At 33.5% G+C, this 24,313-nt stretch overlaps 1 protein-coding gene across 11 annotated transcripts in view; it reads right to left on the bottom strand.

Annotated features, from left to right (window-relative positions):
• LOC136027600 (mitogen-activated protein kinase-binding protein 1-like) overlaps positions 1-24,313 on the bottom strand; it is a 215,511-nt gene that overhangs the window by 13,142 nt on the left and 178,056 nt on the right. For 5 of the 11 annotated variants that reach the window (XM_065705005.1, XM_065705003.1, XM_065705004.1 and 2 more), the window contains 7 exons: positions 23,943-24,158; positions 21,381-21,666; positions 19,480-19,609; positions 14,749-14,892; positions 8,719-8,844; positions 6,012-6,127; positions 1,940-2,138 (listed from right to left, as the gene is read on the bottom strand). In XM_065705005.1, coding sequence (XP_065561077.1) covers positions 1,940-2,138; positions 6,012-6,127; positions 8,719-8,844; positions 14,749-14,892; positions 19,480-19,609; positions 21,381-21,666; positions 23,943-24,158 — 1,217 coding nt within the window. The remainder of the gene's footprint in view (positions 1-1,939; positions 2,139-6,011; positions 6,128-8,718; positions 8,845-14,748; positions 14,893-19,479; positions 19,610-21,380; positions 21,667-23,942; positions 24,159-24,313) is intronic. The other 6 variants (XM_065705011.1, XM_065705009.1, XM_065705012.1 and 3 more) reach the window with 3 other exon arrangements.

Raw genomic sequence — 24,313 nt, 5'->3', positions numbered from 1 at the left:
TAATGAAATCAAAATACCAGATTCAGCGTATCAGAGAACTTACTGTAAAGCTTTCAAGCTCCTATCTGCAAAAATGGGGAATTTTGTATTTTCTGCCAGAAGAAAGATCAAGGATGTGTTTATTTGTTTTTCGTTTCTTTTCTCTTTTTTTCCCAGGGGTGATCGTATCGACCCAGGGTGCTAGAATACAGGAAGAAGGATCATTCGAACGGAAATTAAAAGTTCTAGTGCCCTTTTCAAGTGACAAAAAATTGGAGGGTAACTAGGCCCCCTCCCCTGTCCCTTTTTTCTCAAAATCATCCAATCAAAATTTTAAGATAGCCTTTTTGTTCAGCACAGCTGAGCCCCACAATCCCTGGGAAAATTTGCCCATTATCTAGATGTAGTATTTGTTATTAGGGAGTATGCTTACATTTTTGGTGGGGGGGATTTTCTGCTGGTGGGACTTTCTTCGGGGATAATTTTCCATGGAGAGGAAAGTTTCCAGGGAGTGAATTTTCCAGGGATTTCAAGTTTTTTTTTTTTTTAATTTTTAAAAGAGGTTATTATTCTAATTAAACAGCCTTTCAGATTCAGGAGTCATTCTTAAATAACTGGAACAAAAATCAAACTTAGGTTATTATTGGTTAAAAAAAAAGTAAATTAATGGGCAAATTTCGTTTTAATAATCCATGTACGATGAACCAAATTCAAAACCTACATTAATTCAAAATGTAAAGAAATTAAATTTTAAAAAACAATTTTTTTTAACAGAAAGTAAGGAGCTACACAAAGACTTAAAACGAATAGAAATTATTCCCTATATGAAAGGGACTGTCCCCTCCTCAACGCCCACCTCTTTACACTAGTTTTTTATTGTTTTAAGAAGTAGAGTTGTGAGAAAGAGTCAAACTTTAGAGTAAAGAGCGGGGCGTTGAGGAGGGGACAGTCCCTTCATATAGGGAATAATTTTTGTTCGTGTTAAGTGGAATGTCACTCCTTAGTTTCAGTAAAAAAAAAAAAATTTTTTTATTTATTCTTTGAGGGGGCATTTTTTGTATATTTGTGAAGATTAAGCCTACCATAATAGAAAACAAAACGATAAAAGCAAAAAACAACGAAGAAACTAACGATCATGAAGCAACTAGAAAACTAGTATTTCAGCTTTTGCACTATACAGAAAAGCCATTAGATTTTAAACTCTACTAAATAAAAAAACAAGTTTTTTTAACTGCAAGTAAGGAGCGACATTAAAACTTAAAACGAACAGAAATTATTCCGTATATGAAAGGGGTTGTCCCCTCCTACTTTTTAAAACAATAAAACAAACTTTAGCATTTAAAATCAGCATTAAAATTCGATTCTTTTGATGTAACTATTGGTAACAAAATCCCATTTTTTAGAGTTTCGGTTACTACTGAGCAAGGTCGCTCCTTAATACAGTTCATTACCACGAACTGTTTGATCGAAGTTTTACTGTAATTAATCCAATCACCAAAACCTAGCAAAATTACTAGGCTTGCACATATATAGACAAGGAAAGGCGAGTCCCTGGCTTATCCAAAACTGACCAGAGAAGACAATTTTATTTGCATTTCAGGCCTCCTGGTCCAGCGGAAAATCCTCGGGTACACCCATTTTCATACGAATTTGGTGGTGTGCAACTACGACTGTTGCTCACGTTGATATTTATTATGTGGCAATTTCGGCTGAATCCCCAGGTCCAGTAGCATTTTTTTTACACTTGGACTAAATTTGATCAACACTAATCGTTTAATGCAGAACCAAAAACTTGCAGAACCAAAAACCAAAACGTTCTGCAGAACGCAGAACCAAAAACTCAGTGTTGAGAAAAATGCGAATAAGAAATCTTATTCTGAGAAAATATATCAGAGTAACAGCAGAACTATTACTAAACAACAGGTAATCCTTATAGTATATAGCCAAAAATTAAACGAACCTGTACTAATAGCGTTAGATATTCTTCTTGGTGGAGGTTTAGGAGGATATATTGGTTGCTTTGTGGTGTTAACAACTTTGTTAAGAGAGCTCAGTGTTGGTCTCATCACCGACGACCCAGAGGAGGCCGGAGCAGCAGATGCAGGGCGAGATATTCTTGCCGGAGGTTCAGGACTAGTATCGCCTTCTGAATCACTTGTCTGAATAGAAGGAACATAATTAAAAAAAAACATTTAAATACAGTAGTACGCAAAACTATACAATTAAAAAGGGCATAGATCAACAGAAGACCCGCTTTGATAAACCAAAAGACAGCCTGAAAAAGGATTTTCGGGGAGGAGCTCTGAGTATGAAAACACCTAGGAGGGTCTAAATCCTCACCGAGTCTCAATTTTTTCCATGATTAGTCTTTTTGAATAGACCCAAGATCGTAACCAGGAGGGGGGTTAGGGGTTTGAACCCCCCCCCCCGAAATTTTTGTTCGATTCGCAAAAAATGAAGATAAAAATTATTACATCTTTAGATTTTTTGCAACTCAACTCCTCCAGCCCCCAAAAAATTATTTTTTAATCCTCTCCCCGAAAAAAGAATCCTGGATACGGCCCTGAAGAGACCAATCATCTCAATTTTTCAAAATGTAGGTCTGACTAGAGTTAATGCATACTTTGTGTTTATTCACGGCAGGCCTAAATTAAAATGCTTACGTTATTTAATCTAATCATATTCAATCAAAAGATCTTTACGCATTAAACATAATTATAATTTTTGCCTTTTTGCATTTGTTAGTAGTCCTAAGTAATCACTTACACAGACTGGGAGGGGGGAGGGTATTCAATACCTCTTGCTGGGGGATAAGACTAGTACCACCTTCCAAGTCATTTGTTTAAATAGAAGAGGCATAGTTACAAAATGCCACAATATACAGTGCCACAAAAAACTATGATGAACAGTACGTGAATCACAATAAACCACCGTTTTGGTCAACAAAAAAAAATGGGGAAAGCAATTACATTTAATTGTATGTAAGTAAATAAGAAACATACAAGAAATCCTCTTTAAGATTTCTATATATATATATATATATATATATATATATATATATATATATAATCTGTAAGGCTTGCTGTTTTTATCTGTCAGGAGTACATAAACTATCCAGAAAAACACTATTAAAAGTGATCCATTAGATACAGCAAAAAGTGCCAAAAATAACCAAAATGCTCTTAATACAAGAAAGCATTCCTACTAAAAAAAGATCATTTCTCAATTTTTAAAAAATAAATTTGACTTCTTACAGGCACACTGATATACTTCGAATGTCATTATAGTAAGGTACAATCTTATACAGCGTACTTCTCCCATTTATTGTGGTAAGTCACCTTGAGCCACTTTAGGCAAAATACAAGTATAAGTTCAAGTAGGGGTTGGACAACAATTCAACTTCTTAAAGCTCACCGAGAATATTTTGGTTATGATCGGAGTCAATGCTGTAGCGTTGCCTATGCTATGTTTAATGTTTCAATATATTTAATCCGATTCTTTTATGTTTTTATTTTACTGTTATACAAAGGAGATTTCGTTTTAATCGAGGGGAATGGGACTATTTTTTTTTCTTTTAGAAGAGAATTTTAAAGGAAAATTCCAAAAAGGATACTATTCAAAATCCAGGGGGTAAACTGCACCATCGACGATTACAAACCGATTTAACTTCTTAAAATTCTAACTAGAGACATTCCAGATGTTGTCAACTCTCTGGCGTGGCCTGTAACCTTTAATATATAGTCTTTAAAATTTTTTTTTTTAATTTTTGTTTTAATCAAGCAACAAAGGTTTTTTTTTAATCGAGGGGACGGCAGAAATTTTTTAAGAAAATACCAAAAAAGATAAATAATATGGTAAACTGAAGACATTTTCGGGTATTATTGTAAGATACTATTCAATACCATATTTGTGTTTACCTCTAGATGTTTAGGACAATCAAAATAAGCAAATTACTAAGTCAATGGCCACAAATTTATCTTCATGGGAGGAGAGACCGAATTGAGACAGACCCTTAAAATAGTAAAGAAGTTCTAAATACTAGAAAATTGTCAAAAAAATTCTTAGTTAACTTCTTGAAGGCTCATTTAAGCTATTTCGTGTCTTATCACGGTAAAATGCAATTTAATGTTTCATGAATATATACACTACCACTTTTTTACCATTTAATTTTACCATTAAAAAAAAAAAAAAAAAAAAAAAAAAAAAAAAAAAAAAAAAAAAAAAAAAAAAAAAAAAAAAAAAAAAAAACAACGATTCCATTATAACTCAACTACCGTGCAACTGAACCCTCGTGCCACAGAATCCCGTTTAACTGAACACCAGTGCAATCAAGCCACTGTGCAATTAGACCACCGTGCAAATGAACCACCATGCAACTGAACCGCCATGCAACTGAACCCTCGTGCAACTGAATCACCGTACTCAGTTTTTCAGTATTCTACAAGTACGAGGCACTATCATTGGGAAAAACACAAATTAGAATATTTAAATATTCAACCTTGTTGGAATTGTCTGTTTTTTAATCATGATATAAATGCCTGTCAACACGATTCATAAAAAAAGCTCCGTTTTTTTGTCACAAAAACAAAGAAAATCGGATGTCACAAACCATGAAAGCCAGATTTATTTCTTTTTTTATGTCTGTTAATGGGATTCTCTTCGCCCTTTCACTGTCTACGGATCTAGACATTTACCCCCCCCCCCACCTGAAAAATACCCCCTCCAGCAGCTGGTTGGTTTTCGATCCCTTTTGACTTATAAAAAAGGACTAGAACTTTCAGTTTCTAAAACAAAACTCTCAATTTCTCGAAAGAGCATCCTCCGAAGATTCTACAACCATGAGGCGGAAGTGGGGATGAAGAAGGGGCAGTCCCTCTCCTATACAGAATAAATTTTGCTCATTTTGTGGTTTAATGTTGCTACTTACTTTCATAATAACAGCGTAGACAAGAAATGTTCCCAGAAATCAAAAGGGATTAACTATCAATTTCATCTTTTTGATATGTTTTTAAAGTTTTTTGTCCCACTCCCCAGAGGAAATAACCCCAATGCAAAAGTCCTGAATAAGACCCTAGGGATTACGCATCAATTTCTACCTCCACTCTCCTCTTCTCTCTTTCTTAGAACTAATTCTGTATTTATTTGAAGGCTCAATGAGAGTTGGAATAATTTGGTAAAAAAAGATGTACCCTATGAAGCATCTCCCTCCCTCCCGAACTGGCTAAAATATTTTCGAGGTCACTATAAATTTCACTGTCATAGGTAAATTCCACATCATTCCGTATGTGTCTGTTCCTTCTTTCGAATATTTCCTTTTTTGTCTTTTGGTTGTTTTGTGGAGGAATTTAGTGCTTTTTATATCCATAGAGCTTAATAGCTGGCCCTTTTTTGTTCCTTATTTTCAATTTTGTTTTATATTCTGCATTAATATATTATTCTGTATGTGTTTGTTCCTACTTTCGAATATTTTCTTTTCTGTCTTTATGTTGTTTTGTGGAGGAATTTATTACTTACTTTATCCTTAGCACTTAATGGATGACCCCTTTGTCCCTTATTTTCTATTATGTTTTATGTTCTATTTTGTTATATTATTCTGTATGTGTTTGTCCCTACTTTCAAATTTTTGTCCTTCTGTTGCTTTATGGAGGAATTTATTGCTTACTTTATCCCTAGTGCTTAATGGATGACCCTTTTTGTTTCTTATTTTCTATTTTGTTTTTCCATAACAAGAACTCTCTCTCAAATACACTAACGTGATAATCAGTATACGATTCAATAGTAAGAAAATAAGTCGCAAGTGGACCCAGGAATAATGTTTTGGCAGAAACCTTCAAAGAGATTATTGACCAAAAGCTTCAACCACGCATCAGAAGTAACTTAAACTCTCATAATTGCCCACTATACATAGACCCAAAATGCCTTCAGCGAGAAGCAAAGAGAGTAGAAATAAAGAGAGTAAAGTAAAGTAAAGAGTAAAGAGAGTAGAAGTAAAGTGAGCTATATTTGGAAACTTTAAAAAGTTAAGCCCTTACCTGGTTCAGGATACCGACAGAAGCACTTCTATTCAAGTTGGAACTGCCTGAAAGCCGATTGGACAAACGAGTAGGGGTACTTGCCTGCGAGGGCTTATTCAGATTCCGGCCAGATACTAAGAAAAAGAATTGAAACATTATAGAAAATTTAAGGAACCGAAATGAAAACATTTATTTAACACTTGTTTAGTCAAGTTTCTGAAATATAATAAAAGTTGCACACTATGAGGGTTGTGTGTGTCCTCTCTCATTCTCTCTTTCTCTCTCTCTCTCTCTCTCTCTTCTCTCTCTCTTCTCTCTCTCTTCTCTCTCTCTTCTCTCTCTCTCTTCTCTCTCTCTCTTCTCTCTCTCTCTCTTCTCTCTCTCTCTCTCTCTTCTCTCTTCTCTGTTTTCTCTCCTCTCTCCTCTCCTAATTAAAACGTCAACCCCCGTGAAGTGTGTTTTGTTTGCAAACCTGAAGCCAGTTGACTGTTTATTCACGCAAATGTTAGGGTCTACAAAATTTTTATTTACTTGTTGTTCTAGATGGATCAAACAGGAGGACAAACTGAAGCAGGGAGCAAGAGGATGTATCAGGGGGCTCATTATTTTTTCAATTTCACTCTTCAGATTTTGAAAAAATATTTTTCTCTTCGGTATATTCCATCAAAAAAGGAAAAAAAAATGATGATAAGACACAGAGTCCCCCCACCAGGTTTTTAAAAATATAGGTTTTTGTATATTCTTCTAAAAAATTAAAATAATTCTTGCCCCTCCACACTTTTTTTGCACCTCTGGGAGTTAAAACCCAATTTTATATTATCATCAGGGTTTTTCACGCTTCTATTTGTAAGGCAAAATACATAGAGATAAAATATCACATTTCTTTGTAATACTTCATTTAAAGCTTCATTCATTAGTTTTATTCAAGCCAAACGGAAATTTGAGAAATACATAATTCTATAACATAATAGCAGTGTGGTATTGAACAGAAAATGTAAAATAGCACCGATCACGAATCGATGAATGGTTACGTCCTACAATGTGTAATTATAGAAAAACAGAAGACAAATATTATATATATATATATATATATATATATATATATATATATATATATATATATATATATATATATATATATATATATATATATATATATATATATATATATTATATTATATATTTATAGAAAACTGTATAATATATATAACTTATAATATATAGAAAATATTATATATTATAATATCATAGAAAACAGAAGCCAAACGGAAATTCAAGAAATACATAATTCTATAACATAATAACAGTGTGGTATTGAACAGAAAATGTAAAATAGCAATCACGAATCGATGAATGATTGCGTCCTACAATGTGTAATTATAGAAAAACAGAAGACAAATAACGGATAAGAAGTGTTATTTCAGAGGATTTTTAGTGACAAAGAGAGGTTTGGATTCAAGTGTATTTTCGGGTATTTTTGTTTCTAAGGGGGGTTTGGGGGGAATTCCCACTATTCTCTCCCCATGTAGAGTTATAATTATTTAGAAAGTGAAGTAAAATGTTTAATAATGTTGGATATTATAAAATATAGCCAAAGTAAACGCAGTTAACAAGAATTTTCCTTGGTCAGATATGTCCTACGAGTTAAATTACTTACAACTAATATTAGCTTTTAAATTAAGCTAATGTTAGTTAAATATGCTACAGTAGATGCATCATTTTCTAATCAAATCTTTTTAATTTTTTTGTATGGCATCAACAGTGGGATGAATTTTGGAGAGGCATAATCGTAATTATAAAGTTCTTAGCATAAATATTATAAATAAAGAGGAAGATCAGATTATAACGGGCATCGGATACTCCACCATTGACTGGAGGTGATGGTAAGATCCTTCTTTTCACAGAGGAAGACATTTACTTTACTTTATTCAAATTTATCTTAAAATTTACTTTAATTTTAATATGTACAAGTAGACAACAATACTCGAGCCTGTCAATTCTTAAAATTTTAATCCAGCTAGCCTAGTAGGTTTCGTAAGATCACACGGTTTGTCGCCAAAATCGCCAAAAAGTATATGATTTTGAATCCAAAGGTTTTCCTCTTGTATATGCCCTAAAATACCTAACAAGAACTGCCCAAGAAGGAAAAATACTCCCTACCAAATTTTGTTTTTAAATAGTTCTTCGTGCACAACAATCGTACACAACAATGGTTGTGCACTCTGTGCAAATGAGAAAAGCTCTTCTCGATTTTTGGTGCATGTCTACCCTTCGATGCATACCCAAATGCCCAAATTGGGAAAAGATCTCTTGCATATAACATGACAACATGCAATAAAACCTTTTCCCAGTTGGGTATTTGAGGCAGAACTTGAAATCCAACTTTGAAGGACAATATGTCTTTTACGCTCAAATAGTTTTTCTCCTGAATAGCCCTTTGCCTAAGAAGAATTTCTCAAATAGGAAAAATGCTCTCTTGTAGATTTTACTCTCAAATGAATTTTTTCTCCTGCATGTATTCTCTTCGTTGGTTCTTTACCCACTTTAATATCATTTTTGCACTATCGTAAATATGTAAGTTTTTTTGTGCACGGTACTAAAATCAGAAAAGTGGTTTCGAACAGGCTTAATCATAAAGATAAAGTTCTTCGCACAAAAATCACGGTTTCTAAGTAAAGAAAGTAAATTACAAAACCAAGCTATAATTGATATAATTGATATATACCATTGACTGGAGGTGATGGTAAGATCCTTCTTGTGGCAGAGGAAGACCTTGTCAGGTCGCTTAGTGATATAGCCCTTCTTAATCCACTTTCTTCTGCATCGCTCACATGCTGCGATCGATCTTCCACTAAAAGCAACAGCCAAATAGAAAACAAACTCATGCAATGTTAGACAAGTATAATGTGTTATAAAAAAAAATCTGATAGTCATGCAAGAAAAATGGTAGTTTTTTTTAATTTGAAGGACTATATTGGCATGCAAAAAGAAATGTTAAAGTACAAAGGATAGTGAAAACTAAATCGGATTGTTTGAATTGGTAAAGTAAAAACTTGCATAATTTTACACACACACACACACACACACACATATATATATATATATATATATATATATATATATATATATATATATATATATATATATATATATATATATATATATATATATATATATATATATATATATATATATATATATATATTACAAATATACAAAAATAATTTCTTATACCATACTGCCTTTCCATTTACAAATGAAAATATGGAAAAACGATTATAATATTTTAAATAAGACCTTTGAAAAAACTTTGATAATAAGAATTATTTTATGTTTTACTTAATTTAGCTGAGTTTTTCATATGTTTTTTTTTTTCGTGGAAAAAGCCTTCCAGACGCGAGTCGAAACATTCAGACTTCTCCTGTTATTAAAAATAAATGGAATAATCTGAAATTCAATTTTTAACAAAACGATTCCCATTTGCAGTTATGTGGTTTTTAGTCGTAGAAGGAGCCAATTAAAAGAACTTAAATATAGGCGAAAAATTAGCGAAAAATAAGCAAAAAGCAAATGTAACCAAAGACCTTAAGAAGCTGTAGCTTTCCTTTGAAGGTGCTACTGTCTCTGGGACCCAATAGTTTATTGATGCTTGAGTTGTTACAACTTAAAAGCGTTATCAAATTCAGCTAATAAATTCCGTTTATTTATTGTCACGGTTCAATACGACAACACTGACGAAAATATGTCAGTGACGATTTTAAAACAACCAAAAGAAAATGTTAGAAAATAGCTGTTTTCAGACATGAATAGGCCTAAGGTGGTTCCATAGGGCAAAAATTGTTTTTACTTCAATATCCTTGCTAATTGAAATTTCTGAATTTGACGAACCAAATCAGCACAACATTTCAAATTTATTACTTAAAACTGAGGATAAACTGAATTGCAATTCTGTAGCCTAGCTATTTTTGGTAGTTCGTTTTAATAAAAAAAATACTGCCTTGTACAACAAGCAGTGTCTCACTTGTGTTTCATTTTTAGCGATTATAGCCATATTTTTACTTTTTTTTCTTTTATATTTATTTATCTTTTTTTTTACTGTAACAAATTCAGATATTAATTAATGACAAAAATTACATCAGTGGATCACAAATGGTAAGACAATCACATTTTCTTTTTAATGCTCACTGTTTAGTGCATCCCATGGCTTAGTAAACACCTTTAATTTGTTGTTTTCAGAAAACTGCATATATAATTGAAAGTAGCTGACTAAAGACACGGAAATAAGAACACCCCTCCCCCCCTGGATCCTTCTTAGGTCAATTCATAATTGAACACAGTGATTGCCCAATATTTGTCTTTTACTTGTTTCAACATTCTAGGATTTTAGGGCAGTATCAGTTTTGTTAGGTCTACTTGACAACGCCTTTCACACGTAAAAATTCAATTTAATCAGTTCAAACATCCAGACTTCATTTTCACTGTCCTTGGGGCTTGAATATTGGTTATTGGTTATGGCAATGTGGGAAATATATATAAAATTCAAGAAAAATTAAAAAGCAAGTTTACAAAATAAATATTTTTAGCGTCATGTGGCTTTAAAAACTCGATTTGTTACTTTGAATTTACTGCTGATTAAACACTTTTTGTAATTAAGTGTGGAAAATAAAGGATTTACGAATAAATGCCCTTTGAATGTATACCCTACATTCATAGGGCATATGTATCATAGGACACATTCATAGGAAAAGTATGCCCTAACGAATGTATGCCCTAGAACCAATCTAGAACCCTAAATGTAAAACATAACCCTAGGTACAGGTAGTTCCACATACCAAAAGAGAAGTTCCTGACAAATTTGGATTCTTGAGGTCCACGACAGATAAAGAAGGGGGACAACTATTTAAAATACAACCATTAGCATTAGCAATTTTTCTTTTTGCCTCTTTGTACGATGTTTAAGAGGCCAGCCAGCATCGAAATTTGAAAATAAATTCAAAGCAACAAAAATTCGTAAGCACACTACACCAAGCATAACATTTTTTCTCTTTTGTTGAGCCTTTTTCTCTGATTGGCTAGTTTTTTGGCTAAGTATATAATTTAATATTGGCTAATTTTTCTTTTTGCCTCTTTGTGCGATGTTTAAGAGGCCAGCCAGCATCGAAATTTGAAAATAAATTCAAAGCAACAAAAATTCGTAAGCACACTACACCAAGCATAACATTTTTTCTCTTCTGTTGAGCCTTTTTCTCTGATTGGCTATTTTTTGGCTAAATATATAATTTAATATTGGCTAATTTTTCTTTTTGCCTCTTTGTACGATGTTTAAGAGGCCAGCCAACATCGAAATTTGAAAATAAATTCAAAGCAACAAACATTCCTAAGCACACTATACCAAGCGCAACGTTTTTTCTCTTCTGTTGAGCTTTTTTCTCAGATTGGCTAATTTTTTGGTTAAACATATTATTTAACATTCGCTATTTTTCTTTTTGCCTCTTTGTACGATGTTTAAGAGGCCAGCCAACATCGACATTTGAAATAAATTCAAAGCAACAAAGATTCTTAAGCACACTACACCAAGCATAACATTTTTTCTCTTCTGTTGAGCCTTTTTCTCTGATTGGCTAGTTTTTTGGCTAAGTATATAATTTAATATTGGCTAATTTTTCCTTTTGCCTCTTTGTACGATGTTTAAGAGGCCAGCCAACATCGAAAGTTGAAAATAAATTCAAAGCAACAAAAATTCGTAAGCACACTACACCAAGCATAACGTTTTTTCTCTTCTGCTGAGCCTTTTTCTCTGATTGGCTAGTTTTTTGGCTAAGTATATAATTTAATATTGGCTAATTTTTCTTTTTGCCTCTTTGTACGATGTTTAAGAGGCCAGCCAACATCGAAATTTGAAAATAAATTCAAAGCAACAAACATTCCTAAGCACACTACACCAAGCATAACGTTTTTTCTCTTCTGTTGAGCCTTTTTCTCTGATTGGCTAGTTTTTTGGCTAAGTATATAATTTAATATTGGCTAATTTTTCTTTTTGCCTCTTTGTACGATGTTTAAGAGGCCAGCCAACATCGAAATTTGAAAATAAATTCAAAGCAACAAAAATTCGTAAGCACACTACACCAAGCATAACGTTTTTTCTCTTCTGCTGAGCCTTTTTCTCTGATTGGCTAGTTTTTTGGCTAAGTATATAATTTAAAATTGGCTAATTTTTCTTTTTGCCTCTTTGTACGATGTTTAAGAGGCCAGCCAACATCGAAATTTGAAAATAAATTCAAAGCAACAAACATTCCTAAGCACACTACACCAAGCATAACGTTTTTTCTCTTCTGTTGAGACTTTTTCTCTTATTGGCTAGTTTTTTGGCTAAGTATATAATTTAATATTGGCTAATTTTTCTTTTTGCCTCTTTGTACGATGTTTAAGAGGCCAGCCAGCATCAAAATTTGAAAATAAATTCAAAGCAACAAACATTCCTAAGCACACTATACCAAGCGCAACATTTTTTCTCTTCTGTTGAGCTTTTTTCTCAGATTGGCTAATTTTTTGGTTAAACATATTATTTAACATTCGCTATTTTTCTTTTTGCCTCTTTGTACGATGCTTAAGAGGCCAGGCCAGCCAACATCGAAATTTGAAAATAAATTTAAAGCAACAAAAATTCCTAAGCACACTACACCAAGCATAACGTTTTTTCTCTTCTGTTGAGCCTTTTTCTCTGATTGGCTAGTTTTTTGGCTAAGTATATAATTTAATATTGGCTAATTTTTCTTTTTGTCTCTTTGTACGATGTTTAAGAGGCCAGCCAACATCGAAATTTGAAAATAAATTCAAAGCAACAAAAATTCGTAAGCACACAATACCAAGCATAACATTTTTTCTCTTCTGTTGATCCTTTTTCTCTGATTGGCTAGTTTTTTGGCTAAGTATATAATTTAATATTGGATAATTTTTCTTTTTGCCTCTTTGTACGATGTTTAAGAGGCCAGCCAGCATCAAAATTTGAAAATAAATTCAAAGCAACAAACATTCCTAAGCACACTATACCAAGCGCAACATTTTTTCTCTTCTGTTGAGCTTTTTTCTCAGATTGGCTAATTTTTTGGTTAAACATATTATTTAACATTCGCTATTTTTCTTTTTGCCTCTTTGTACGATGCTTAAGAGGCCAGGCCAGCCAACATCGAAATTTGAAAATAAATTTAAAGCAACAAAAATTCCTAAGCACACTACACCAAGCATAACGTTTTTTCTCTTCTGTTGAGCCTTTTTCTCTGATTGGCTAGTTTTTTGGCTAAGTATATAATTTAATATTGGCTAATTTTTCTTTTTGTCTCTTTGTACGATGTTTAAGAGGCCAGCCAACATCGAAATTTGAAAATAAATTCAAAGCAACAAAAATTCGTAAGCACACAATACCAAGCATAACATTTTTTCTCTTCTGTTGATCCTTTTTCTCTGATTGGCTAGTTTTTTGGCTAAGTATATAATTTAATATTGGATAATTTTTCTTTTTGCCTCTTTGTACGATGTTTAAGAGGCCAGCCAGCATCAAAATTTGAAAATAAATTCAAAGCAACAAACATTCCTAAGCACACTATACCAAGCGCAACATTTTTTCTCTTCTGTTGAGCTTTTTTCTCAGATTGGCTAATTTTTTGGTTAAACATATTATTTAACATTCGCTATTTTTCTTTTTGCCTCTTTGTACGATGCTTAAGAGGCCAGGCCAGCCAACATCGAAATTTGAAAATAAATTTAAAGCAACAAAAATTCCTAAGCACACTACACCAAGCATAACGTTTTTTCTCTTCTGTTGAGCCTTTTTCTCTGATTGGCTAGTTTTTTGGCTAAGTATATAATTTAATATTGGCTAATTTTTCTTTTTGCCTCTTTGTACGATGTTTAAGAGGCCAGCCAACATCGAAATTTGAAAATAAATTCAAAGCAACAAAAATTCGTAAGCACACTACACCAAGCATAACATTTTTCTCTTCTGTTGAGCCTTTTTCTCTGATTGGCTAGTTTTTTGGCTAAGTATATAATTTAATATTGGATAATTTTTCTTTTTGCCTCTTTGTACGATGTTTAAGAGGCCAGCCAACATCGACATTTGAAATAAATTCAAAGCAACAAAGATTCTTGACCACACTACACCAAGCGCAACGTTTTTTCTCTTCTGTTGAGCCTTTTTCTCTGATTGGCTAGTTTTTTGGCTAAGTATATAATTTAATATTGGCTAATTTTTCTTTTTGCCTCTTTGTACGATGTTTAAGAGGCCAGCCAACATCGAAATTTGAAATAAATTCAAAGCAACAAAGATTCTTGACCACACTACACCAAGCGCAACGTTTTTTCTCTTCTGTTGAGCTTTTTTCTCGGATTGGCTAGTTGTTTTGGAGGCTAATTTAATATTGGCAAATTTTTCTTTTTGCCTCTTTGTACGATGTTTAAGAGGCAGCCAACATTCGAAATATAAATAAATTCACAGGAACAAGCATTCCTAGGAGGCTTAAGACTACAACAAAACCAAGACGCCAAAATACACTAAGCACGCCTTTTTTCTCTGGTTCAATAAAGTTATTGCCCAATTTTTTTGTCTTTTCCTGTAATCGCTAATAGATCAATCTAAATAAAATAAAATTTCTCAAGGCAGCCAACATTCGAAATATAAATAAATTCACAGGAACAAGCATTCCTAGGAGGTTTAAGACTACAACAAAACCAAGACGCCACAATACACTAAGCACACCTTTTTTCTCTGGTTCAATAAAGTTATTGCCCATCTTGGATGGTAGAATGCCTCCGTTGAGTGTTATTCGTTTGGCTAAGTGAAAGTTAGGCAGAGTCTCAGAGGTTTGAAGCCTGTAACCATAACCGTAGTACTCATCACCGTCTAGAAAGCATTTTAAACCATAATAAACCAAAACCATTGGAAAGCATGTTACATACGTTTTTCAAAAGTTACAAAGCAAAAAATTACCATTTTTTTTTACGAAGACGACCAAAATTTATTAAACTTTATTAATTGTATTGAAAATATTTATGTTCTAGAACATGCAGAAAGAAATTATTATTTATGGATGGTAAGGGGATGCACAATCCTTAATCACGTCCCAATACGGAGACACTGGCAAGGATCTGCTTCACTTTATAGTTCTTTGTCCCAAATTTCAGGATTTAAGAAAGAATTACTTTCAAATAATGCGGTGTCAAACGAGTGGCTTGTTTTAGTAATAGGATTAGCAAATTATGGGGAGTGAAACAAAGAAAAAATATAATAAATAAAAAAAAGGATCAAAAACAAAATCTAAAAGCCAACATTTCGACAAAGACCTCCACCAAGTCATCCTCAGTGCTCAGAAAAAAAAGAGAGAAAAGACACTGAATCAAGAACCAGCCAGAATAAATGAAAGACAAATCAGAAATTGGTTTTTATAAATATTCTTTGCTTAGCAATGGATTTTGCCTGCCTGCAAACTCAGTTTTCGTTACATGTGGAAACGGGTTGTCTTAAATTAGACTGGAGAAAACTGTTAATTGAATCGTTTAGTATTGAGTTATTATAAATAGGGCTTAAGGAAGTATCTCCTGTATCTCTATTTGTAGCTAAGTCTCTATTTATGTTTTTTTTTTATCTTTAGTTTAATGAATCCATTTTATTTATTTTTTTAGTTTAATGACTGCGATAGACCATTTACAGCATCCATTAAAGTGGCCTCTTCAAAAAGAGCTAAATGATCAGGTTTTTCAAAAATATGGTGAGACAAAGCAGAAACAAAGTTGTCAATTTTATTTTCAAGCCTCAGGAACTTATCTACTGAAGTTTTGTGTTCATGCAAACGTTCCCCCAGTTGAGTCCTATCAATGTAAAACTTCCCATATGAACACGGGACTGTAGACACAACCTCCCAGTATAGGGTCAGTTTTATCCATTCTCGAGTTAAAAAAATGTTCAATTCTTGTTCAGTTTTGAAAGAAACAGAGATTATTATTATTATTTTTTTCAAGTTTGTCACTGAGTTTCGAGATGTATGGCATTGTGATGAAAATTTTGTTTTCAATTGCCAGAGTAACTAAAGCATGAGTGACGGGCTCCCTATTTGTCAGCCTTTTTTTTAATCGTCTATGTATGATATTTTCAATAAGGTGAAATGGGTAGCCATTGCAAAATAGAATATCTTTAACGTAATTTAATTTAAATTTTACATGATCACGTGAGCAGATTTTTTGAACTTTGGCTACTAAAAGGATTATTACCCCAAGGGTAACTATTACAGTAATAATCAATTGAGGATTATTACAGATAGAGGTTGATTTGACGAGAAATGTAGATAACGATCATTATAGGTCGGCTTTCTGTATATAGAAAATTCTAAGTTAGGAGTATGTTTTATAATTAAAACATCCATGAATGGGAGCTTTCCTGAATCTTCCAGTTCTAACGTGAATTGAAGATTCTTCGAATCAAAATTGTTCAAATGTACCAAAAAATCTTCTAGAGACTCCTGTCTATGTTTCCAAACGGATATTTTTCCTAGTCTAATTTAAGACAACCTGTCCGCATATCTAATGAAAATAAAGTTTGCAGGCAGGCAAAATCCATTCCTAAGCAAAGAATATTTATCAAAACCAATTGGTGATTTTCTTTCATTTATTCTGGCTGATTTTTGATTCATTGTCTTTTCTCTTGTTCTAGAGTTCACTTCAAAAATCTAATTTTTATTTTTATTTTTATTTTTTGTTTTTCCGGAGCACCGAGGACGCCTTGGCGGATGTCCTTGCCGAAATATTTGTTTCTTTTCATTTTCATAATTTGCTACTGGCCGATAAAATCCTCGTTTTTTCTCACCTATTTGATTTTATTTTTCATTTATTATATCTTTTCTTTTCTTTGTTTCATACGTCATGTACAGCCAATCTGGCCTTACAAAGTATTTACACATTATGGGACAATAAAAAGATAGCACAATATTAAAAAGTGGGAATGACAAATAGAGAAAAATTTGTGAAAGGGAGGGGATTAATTGCTAAAATACTGTTGAACGTATACCAAGTTTTTTTTTTTTTTTTTTGTCGTTGAAAAGTTGATTTATGTGTTAAGAATATTGATTAAACTACAATTGTTTTTGTTGCCTTTGTCTAGTTTTGTTCTTTGTTGTCTAGCCGTTGCCTTTGTTTTTGTTGTAGTTGTTTTGTCCATTTGTCATTCACTTTTCCTTTGTCCTTTTCCTTGTCCTTGTCCCTTTCCCTTTGCAACAAACAATTTAGCTTAAAGCTGACAAGCGAAATTTGTTCGATTAAGAGTATTGGCTGTTTCAATTTTTAAGCATGTCCATCAAGAACAAACAATTTATATGAATGTTCGTATCACACCTAGTGTTCGGTTTAAATTAATGCCCGAATGTTTGAGAAGGACAGACAATTCTACGTTGTCAATTCCATCCTACCGAGAATGACCAAAATCATTTGTAATTGAGGTTTGAAATTTGACAAGCAGAAATATGCCTGTTATATCGCGCACATCGTATGACAGGAAGGTACACCGTATCATGTCATAGCACGTACCACGTCAAATTATATCACACATGTGATACTACAGGAAGGTACGTCGATCTTCCAGTTCGACTAAACTTAAGATCAATTTAAGACTTGAGATTGGTAATTTGTTCTGCAAAAGAATAGCTACTATTATTTCTGAAACGACATTTTTAATTTAATAAAAAAACGTAGTTATATCCCCTTGCATGTCAAGGATTCATAATTAGACTCAGTTTTCAGTACCCTTAGATGATTTCAAGCAATTCGGACGTTTTTTTTTTTCTAATATAATTTTTATAAAAGAAATAGTTTAAACAAACAACAAAATTTTTGCCAATATCCAGGTACATATGAGTCTCCAACAAATACTTTAATAAGACAGAAAAACTATCAGCTGGAATTTTTTTTCTACTTGAATAAAAAACGATCCGTAGTAATATTTTTTTTAGTCTAAGATGATTTTTTACAGACAGGTCTACCGTTCTTCCAGTTCGACTTACACTTCGACTAATCGGACAAGAATATTGGTTGTTTATTCTACAAAAGTATGACTACTCATTACTAATAAAATGACATTTTAAATTCAATAAAAAAACATATTTATTTCCCCTTTGCCTGCCAAGAATTAATAATTAGCTTTGGTATTCGATGCTTACAGCACTTTTGAAAAACGTGTAATATGAAATTGTAATGTAGCAATATAAATAAAGCATTTGTTAGTGTAGCAGTGACCTGTCGCCTTACATATGTGAAAGCATATTAGAATCTTAATATGCTATAGTTTAAAAAGTAAAGCCTCACAAGTGAAAGACACCAAATAAAACAAGATTATGAGAACACTACTTTTTTATAATCCAGAACAAAATATTGGGAAAACAAGATAACGTTACCACCAGGCATGACTACTTTTACACCCGGGGCATCTGTGAAAAATTCAGTAGACAAAACCATCTGTGGTTCATTGTCAAAATTATGACTACCTCTTTGAAGTAGTTATACCAATAAGACGCACTGAGGCAGTTATATACTAATAGGTATAACTACCTCTTAGAAGTTAAATATCGAAAATGTATTGAAGCCGAATGTCAAGAGCAGCACAAGGATCGATTATAGAATTGGGTTGTCTGGCAACCGTGCATCAGAGAATCTCGTGGATAATCCGAAATCTTGGTAAAATGTTCTGGCATATTAGGCCATAAGGTTTTAGCCACCTAGGATACGAAGATTGTCATTAAAAAAAAAAGTTATATTAATATCATTCACATTTTATTTCCATCATTTTTTAACAAATCACGTTATCAGGTTGCCGTAACCGTATTACGCCACGTTACACAAAATACTATTACCTTGCATGTACACAACTTGAGTTTCTAAAACAATTCGACTTCCCGGAAGACCACAGATAATCCAGAAAGCAGATAACCTAGCTATCAATAATTGAGTTTGCTTATCTAATCCTTGGGGTTCTACCTGGGTTAACTTTTCAGCTAGTATCTCAGCTGAAAATATTCATAATTATTAACAAAAGGGGCATTTCAAGCGTGGCTGTCTTACGGGGCTATACAGAAAATTACACCTATATCAATATGATTAAAAGGTATAGTTTACGCCTAATAATTTTTGGCATGGACAAATTCATTGTCAGACGTCATCTTCTTAAGTCGGTCCAGGGGTTATGTCAGTGTGATGTATTTTTCAGGCTGCTGAGGCGTCATCAGTCGATAAAAGCCAGCCTAGAACACTAAATGATCTTTTGTTTGTATCCTAGCATTATCCTATGCCTTATTTACGAAATCGAAATCGAATCGGACAATATCAACGTGAATGGCCCCATACGATATAATTAATTCATTCGAGATATTCTGAGACAAAAACAAGAGAAGCCGTTGAGAGTAATTTGTCAGAGAATAGAGTCATTAGAAAGGATTTATATCTGTCTTACCAGGCCTATTTGCAGGTGACGCGTAGCTGGCTTGTGAGGGTGAATTCTTATTCGAAGACGAAGACATATCACTCAAACGGCTAAGATCATTAATGGACTGTGACGATTTGATGCCTGACTTGCTACCAATCTAGAAAAGGAAAGTGGTAGAATGGAGAAGGTAGTAGGAAAGTTCATGAAGATAGAAGGTAGAAGAATTTGGTAGAGAAAATTAGAAGGAAAGTTTATGAAGGTAGAAGATTTGAGGAAGGGGTATGGAAGAGTAGAGGGAAAGTGGTAGAAAGGAAAGTGGTAGAAAGAAAGTTTATGAAGGTAGAAGGAGAGTTTATTAAGTTAAGAAGGTAGAAGAAAAGTTTATAAAGGTAGAAGGAAATTTTATGAAGGTAGAAGGAAAGTTTACCAAAGTAGCAGGAAGTGGTAGAAAGAAAGTTTATGAAGGTTTTAGATTTTATTAAGGTTAGAAGGTAGAAGGAAGTGGTATTTAAGAGTAGCAGGAAAATAGTAAAATAGAAGCGGTAGAAGGGAAGTTTATTAAGGAAGAAGGCAGAAGGAAGTAATGTGGAAGCGTAGAAGGAAAGTGGTAGGATGGAAGAAGTAGAAGAATAAGTTTATAAATGTAGAAGGTAGAATAAAATTTTATGAACGTAGAAGGAAAGTTTATGAAAGCAGAAGGAAGTGGTAGAAAGGAATTGATAGATAGAAAGTTTATTAAGGTAGAAGGAAATGGTAGAAGGGAGCATGGAAGAGGTAGAAGAAAAGTTTATAAAGGTAGAAGGAAAGTCTATGAAGGTAGAAGGAAGTGGTACATGTTTTAATTTTTTCTTTGACTCGGCCTCCTTTGGAGCTATTTTTAGCTGCTCCACTGTCCCCTTAGTGGGCCAATGTACAGCTAATTAGTAGCGTATTAGCCAAAATACTTGATTTTTTTACTTAAGAATCTCGAAAGATGCTTTTTGTGAGATTAAGTGACGAGTATATGATGGTTCTGGAGTTGTGGGCAGGGAGGTGTGAGGTCTCTAATGTTACTTAGTGTAGCATTGGAGTTACGGAGTGCATAGGTTTGAATCTCAGGGTGTAAAAATTGAGATTAGGCATTTTACATTTATTCTTATGGGCATCATCACTTACGTTGGCTTTAAGTTGATGTTGCTAGCAATCAAAATTTAGACTGTTCAAGTTTTATTAGCGCCCTAATATATCACTGGTTATATCGCCCAAATTCACTAAATGTACCGTTAAAAAAATCTATTATCTTGAAAGTCCCGCTATTAGGATTCTCAAAGAAGCTCAAAGTCTTGTGATGAAGTCCGGGACATTACTATTACACCTAATACGACTAAGATGACTGAGACGCTTACCAGCCAGGGGCTACTTGCCAAAACCGGATGGTGCCACATCTAGAAGAGCAGTGTCCAAACCGAGTGTTGCCACCCAAATGCAGATCAAGCCGACATATGGATTCTTTAGTGCCTTTTATTGTCAGTGTTCTTAATAGAATATGAAAAATGTCAATAGCGGTTTTGTACCTCATAATCTGGCGGAGAGGGCAAGGTATAACCCAGGAGTGTAAAAATATAAAATAAAAGCAATTTAATATCAGATTTCAGAAAAAAACGATGGAGCAGTTGCTTCCCCACCTTGGCCTAGAACCACCGCTTGACCTATGTTTTGGTCTATTTTACTTACAAAAAATGGCATTTAGTCTTGATTCAGCCAGACTACAACTGATATTTTATTAATAATTGGTTCAAATTTTTTTAAAAAACAAAAGTAATAAATAGTTTCAGTAAAAAGTAAAAATAAAAGAGAAAAAAATAAAATAAAAGCAAATTGAAGTAAAATTAAAGTAAAGGCGAGAAAGTAAAAAGCAAGTTCAGGAAAGAGCTGTATGTAAAACTTACACTTTGTAATTTCTTCTTCGACTCCTCAAGCCTTCTTAGGAGTTCTTCTCTGTTTTTAGCTGCAGTGGGGTCTCTTTGTTGAGCCAGGGTTGAACTTATCAATGGCGCGTTAGCCACAGCAGGCGATTCTCTACTTAAGAATCTCGAAGACAAGCTATTCTTGTACGAGTCACACGAGGGATCTACAGGAGTTTTTGCTGGTGTACTATCGACAGGATTTTCGAGAGTTTCGAATTCGTTTCGCAGGTACTTTTCACGCTTGCCAACCAGATCAATGGCATCCATACTAAAAAAATAAGCAACATAAGAAAAATCGCTTAAAAATTCCAAATCTACAGAAGAACCCAATCTGGTGGGTAATTCTTACCTTAAAATTCTCACTAAAGTTTAAAAATTAATTTTTCACGTCTCCTTACTTTAGACTTTGGTTCAACCTGTCCTTCAGGGTAATTAAGAAGGAGCCACCAATAATCCCTCTGATTTTCTACTGGGACAAATACCTCTCATTGAGACTGGAAGGGGGTTCGGAGTGATTCTGGAGCTATATCTACAACCAGATGCATGCGACTGCCCAATGTAGAGCTACATTTCAGACATCGCTATTATTCATTCTTAGAATAGAACCTAAATATCTCCATCGGCCGTATTTTGTGACAGTTATTATCGGATTTTTCAATGTTTGAGTTAAAATCGATTATATGGCAGCCATTTTTATTAGCTCTGTAAGAAGGCGCAAATGGATATACCCAGGAACACCGTTTCGGTAGGGGCAAGCGGGGCAGTTGCCCCCCCCAAATAATTTAACGAAACAATTATTATATACCCCATGCCCCATGACTATCCGGATATGGACCCCTCTTGCCCCCCCCCCAATAAAAATGTTGGAGCTACACCCTTGAAGATACTTTGGACATGGCTTGCGCACCCCATGATCTTTCAAAATTATTCGTTGAACCCCGAAATAGTCAATCATAGAAGAACGCCAAATTAATTTACCTCAAATGTACCATAGCATTCCACAGAACTTAAAGGTCATATTTCTATTAGAAATGATAACGTACTGGTCGTGATACATATTCATTTTATGAGTCTTAAAAGAATAGGCCAAGGACATTTATGATCATATTGAAAATTCATTATCATTATTCTTTTTTAACATTACTATGTTTAAATGATGCCTTATAGCGCAGGATCTAAAGCTTGGAGTTTAGTGGACCTCAGTAGAAGAAAAATATTTCTCATATACAGAATTGAAGATTTGAGAAGCTTCTAACGTAGTACGTGTTTCAAATTTTATTGTAGCCTACTCCTCATTTTTTGAGGGAAATAAAGAAAATAAATAAATAAAATAGATTATTAACTTAAACGTTAAATAGCGTATTTAGACTGATATTTCCAAAGCTGATTGAAGACTAAATCGCTTTTGACACAGATGAACTTTCAAAATAAAATTCTAACAGAATTTGTTTTATTTCAAGAAGTATTAGTCTCTTTTTTAATATAGGCATATTTGCTGTATGTTATGCTAGACATATTAATTTTATCAAAATAAATTTCGAAGGTTAAATTTAAAAAATTGGAGCGGTGGATTTTACACTAGTTTTTATCGGCCTCATCACTTGGGTTTACTTTTATAAATGTATTCCGGGAAAGGCGGTCAAATGAACCGCTTTAGTAGAAGAGTTACTAATTATCTAAAACATTAGTCATTATATAAGTCATTATAAAACATAAATCATTATCTAAAATATAAGTCAACAGTTTAGTTTAGTCAAAATTGGCCAACAATCCCGATTATTATATCAAGAAAATTTTCAAGGTCTGAAAAATAATATGAAAATGTCAAAAAACGACATGTATTCAATTCGCTGTGCAACTACAAGCAAAAGCACCTTAAATCTAATAATACATTCCCCAGGTGAGCACCTCACATCAGGGCTCCTCAGAGGAATAAACACTTGCCAATATGGGTTTCGACGCTTTAAATTCCTGACCCTAGCAAGTGAACGCGTCTGTAATAAGAACTTATGGCATCCCTTGTGTAGTGTCACCCGATAAATATATACAAAAAAGTAAAAATAACCGAAATTTTATAAATACCCACCAATTTTTAGCAGCTTCCATCACCACCATTCACCGAGAACTAATTCAAAACACAATTTGAGAGAAACACTTAACGCTGCATATGTTTGGCCGAATACTTAAAACATTTCGAGGCATAAAAGCACTCCTTAGGATTTCCATCTAGCATTTTAAGAAGAAGCACGTTGGAGCGTAAAATTACCTATTTTCGTTAAACTAGACAAAACTAATCGGATTGCTTCTTTTTGTAAATTTACTCTCCTTGTAGAGGTTCTATTAAATATTAGCATTCTCTTAACCACAATTATCCATATCTTATTCAAAATTTTTAAATGAATCATTTTCGATCTCTTCTTTAAGGTCAACGTCAATTTCAATTACATATTTGAATTTGTGAAAGTTTTTTTTTGTAAAAAATGACACATAAGTGCCTATTGAGAGCTATCCAATAGAGTGAGAATAAGTTGAGCCAACAAATACCTAGCAGCCAACGTATTGAGATTCTTATCTACAGCTTCCCCAGATGTAGTCGACATCGCACCCAAATCATCCCCCTCGTCTTCATCGCTATCTTGGGAACCAGTGAGGCTAATTGCAACTGACGCAGGTCGAGAGGGTGGTTCACCACGAGGCTTCTTAAAACGCCGAGACGAACGACGTAGCTCTTCAACATCCATTGCGTTGACGGTATAGTCGCTAAAATTATCATAAAGAACGGTTTTATAAGAACATTTGATACATAAAACCTGAACATTAATTTAGACTAAAATCTGTTGAAGCGCTGAAACAAGAACTGAATACGTCAATTGGATCTAATATGATCATTCAATATGATCAGGATATGTACAAGA

This window comes from Artemia franciscana, chromosome 5 (genome assembly GCF_032884065.1).
Source record: "Artemia franciscana chromosome 5, ASM3288406v1, whole genome shotgun sequence".
NCBI lineage: Eukaryota > Metazoa > Arthropoda > Branchiopoda > Anostraca > Artemiidae > Artemia > Artemia franciscana.
The sequence above is the reverse complement of the archived record's forward strand: the minus strand, read 5'-3'. Positions and strand labels throughout refer to the sequence as shown.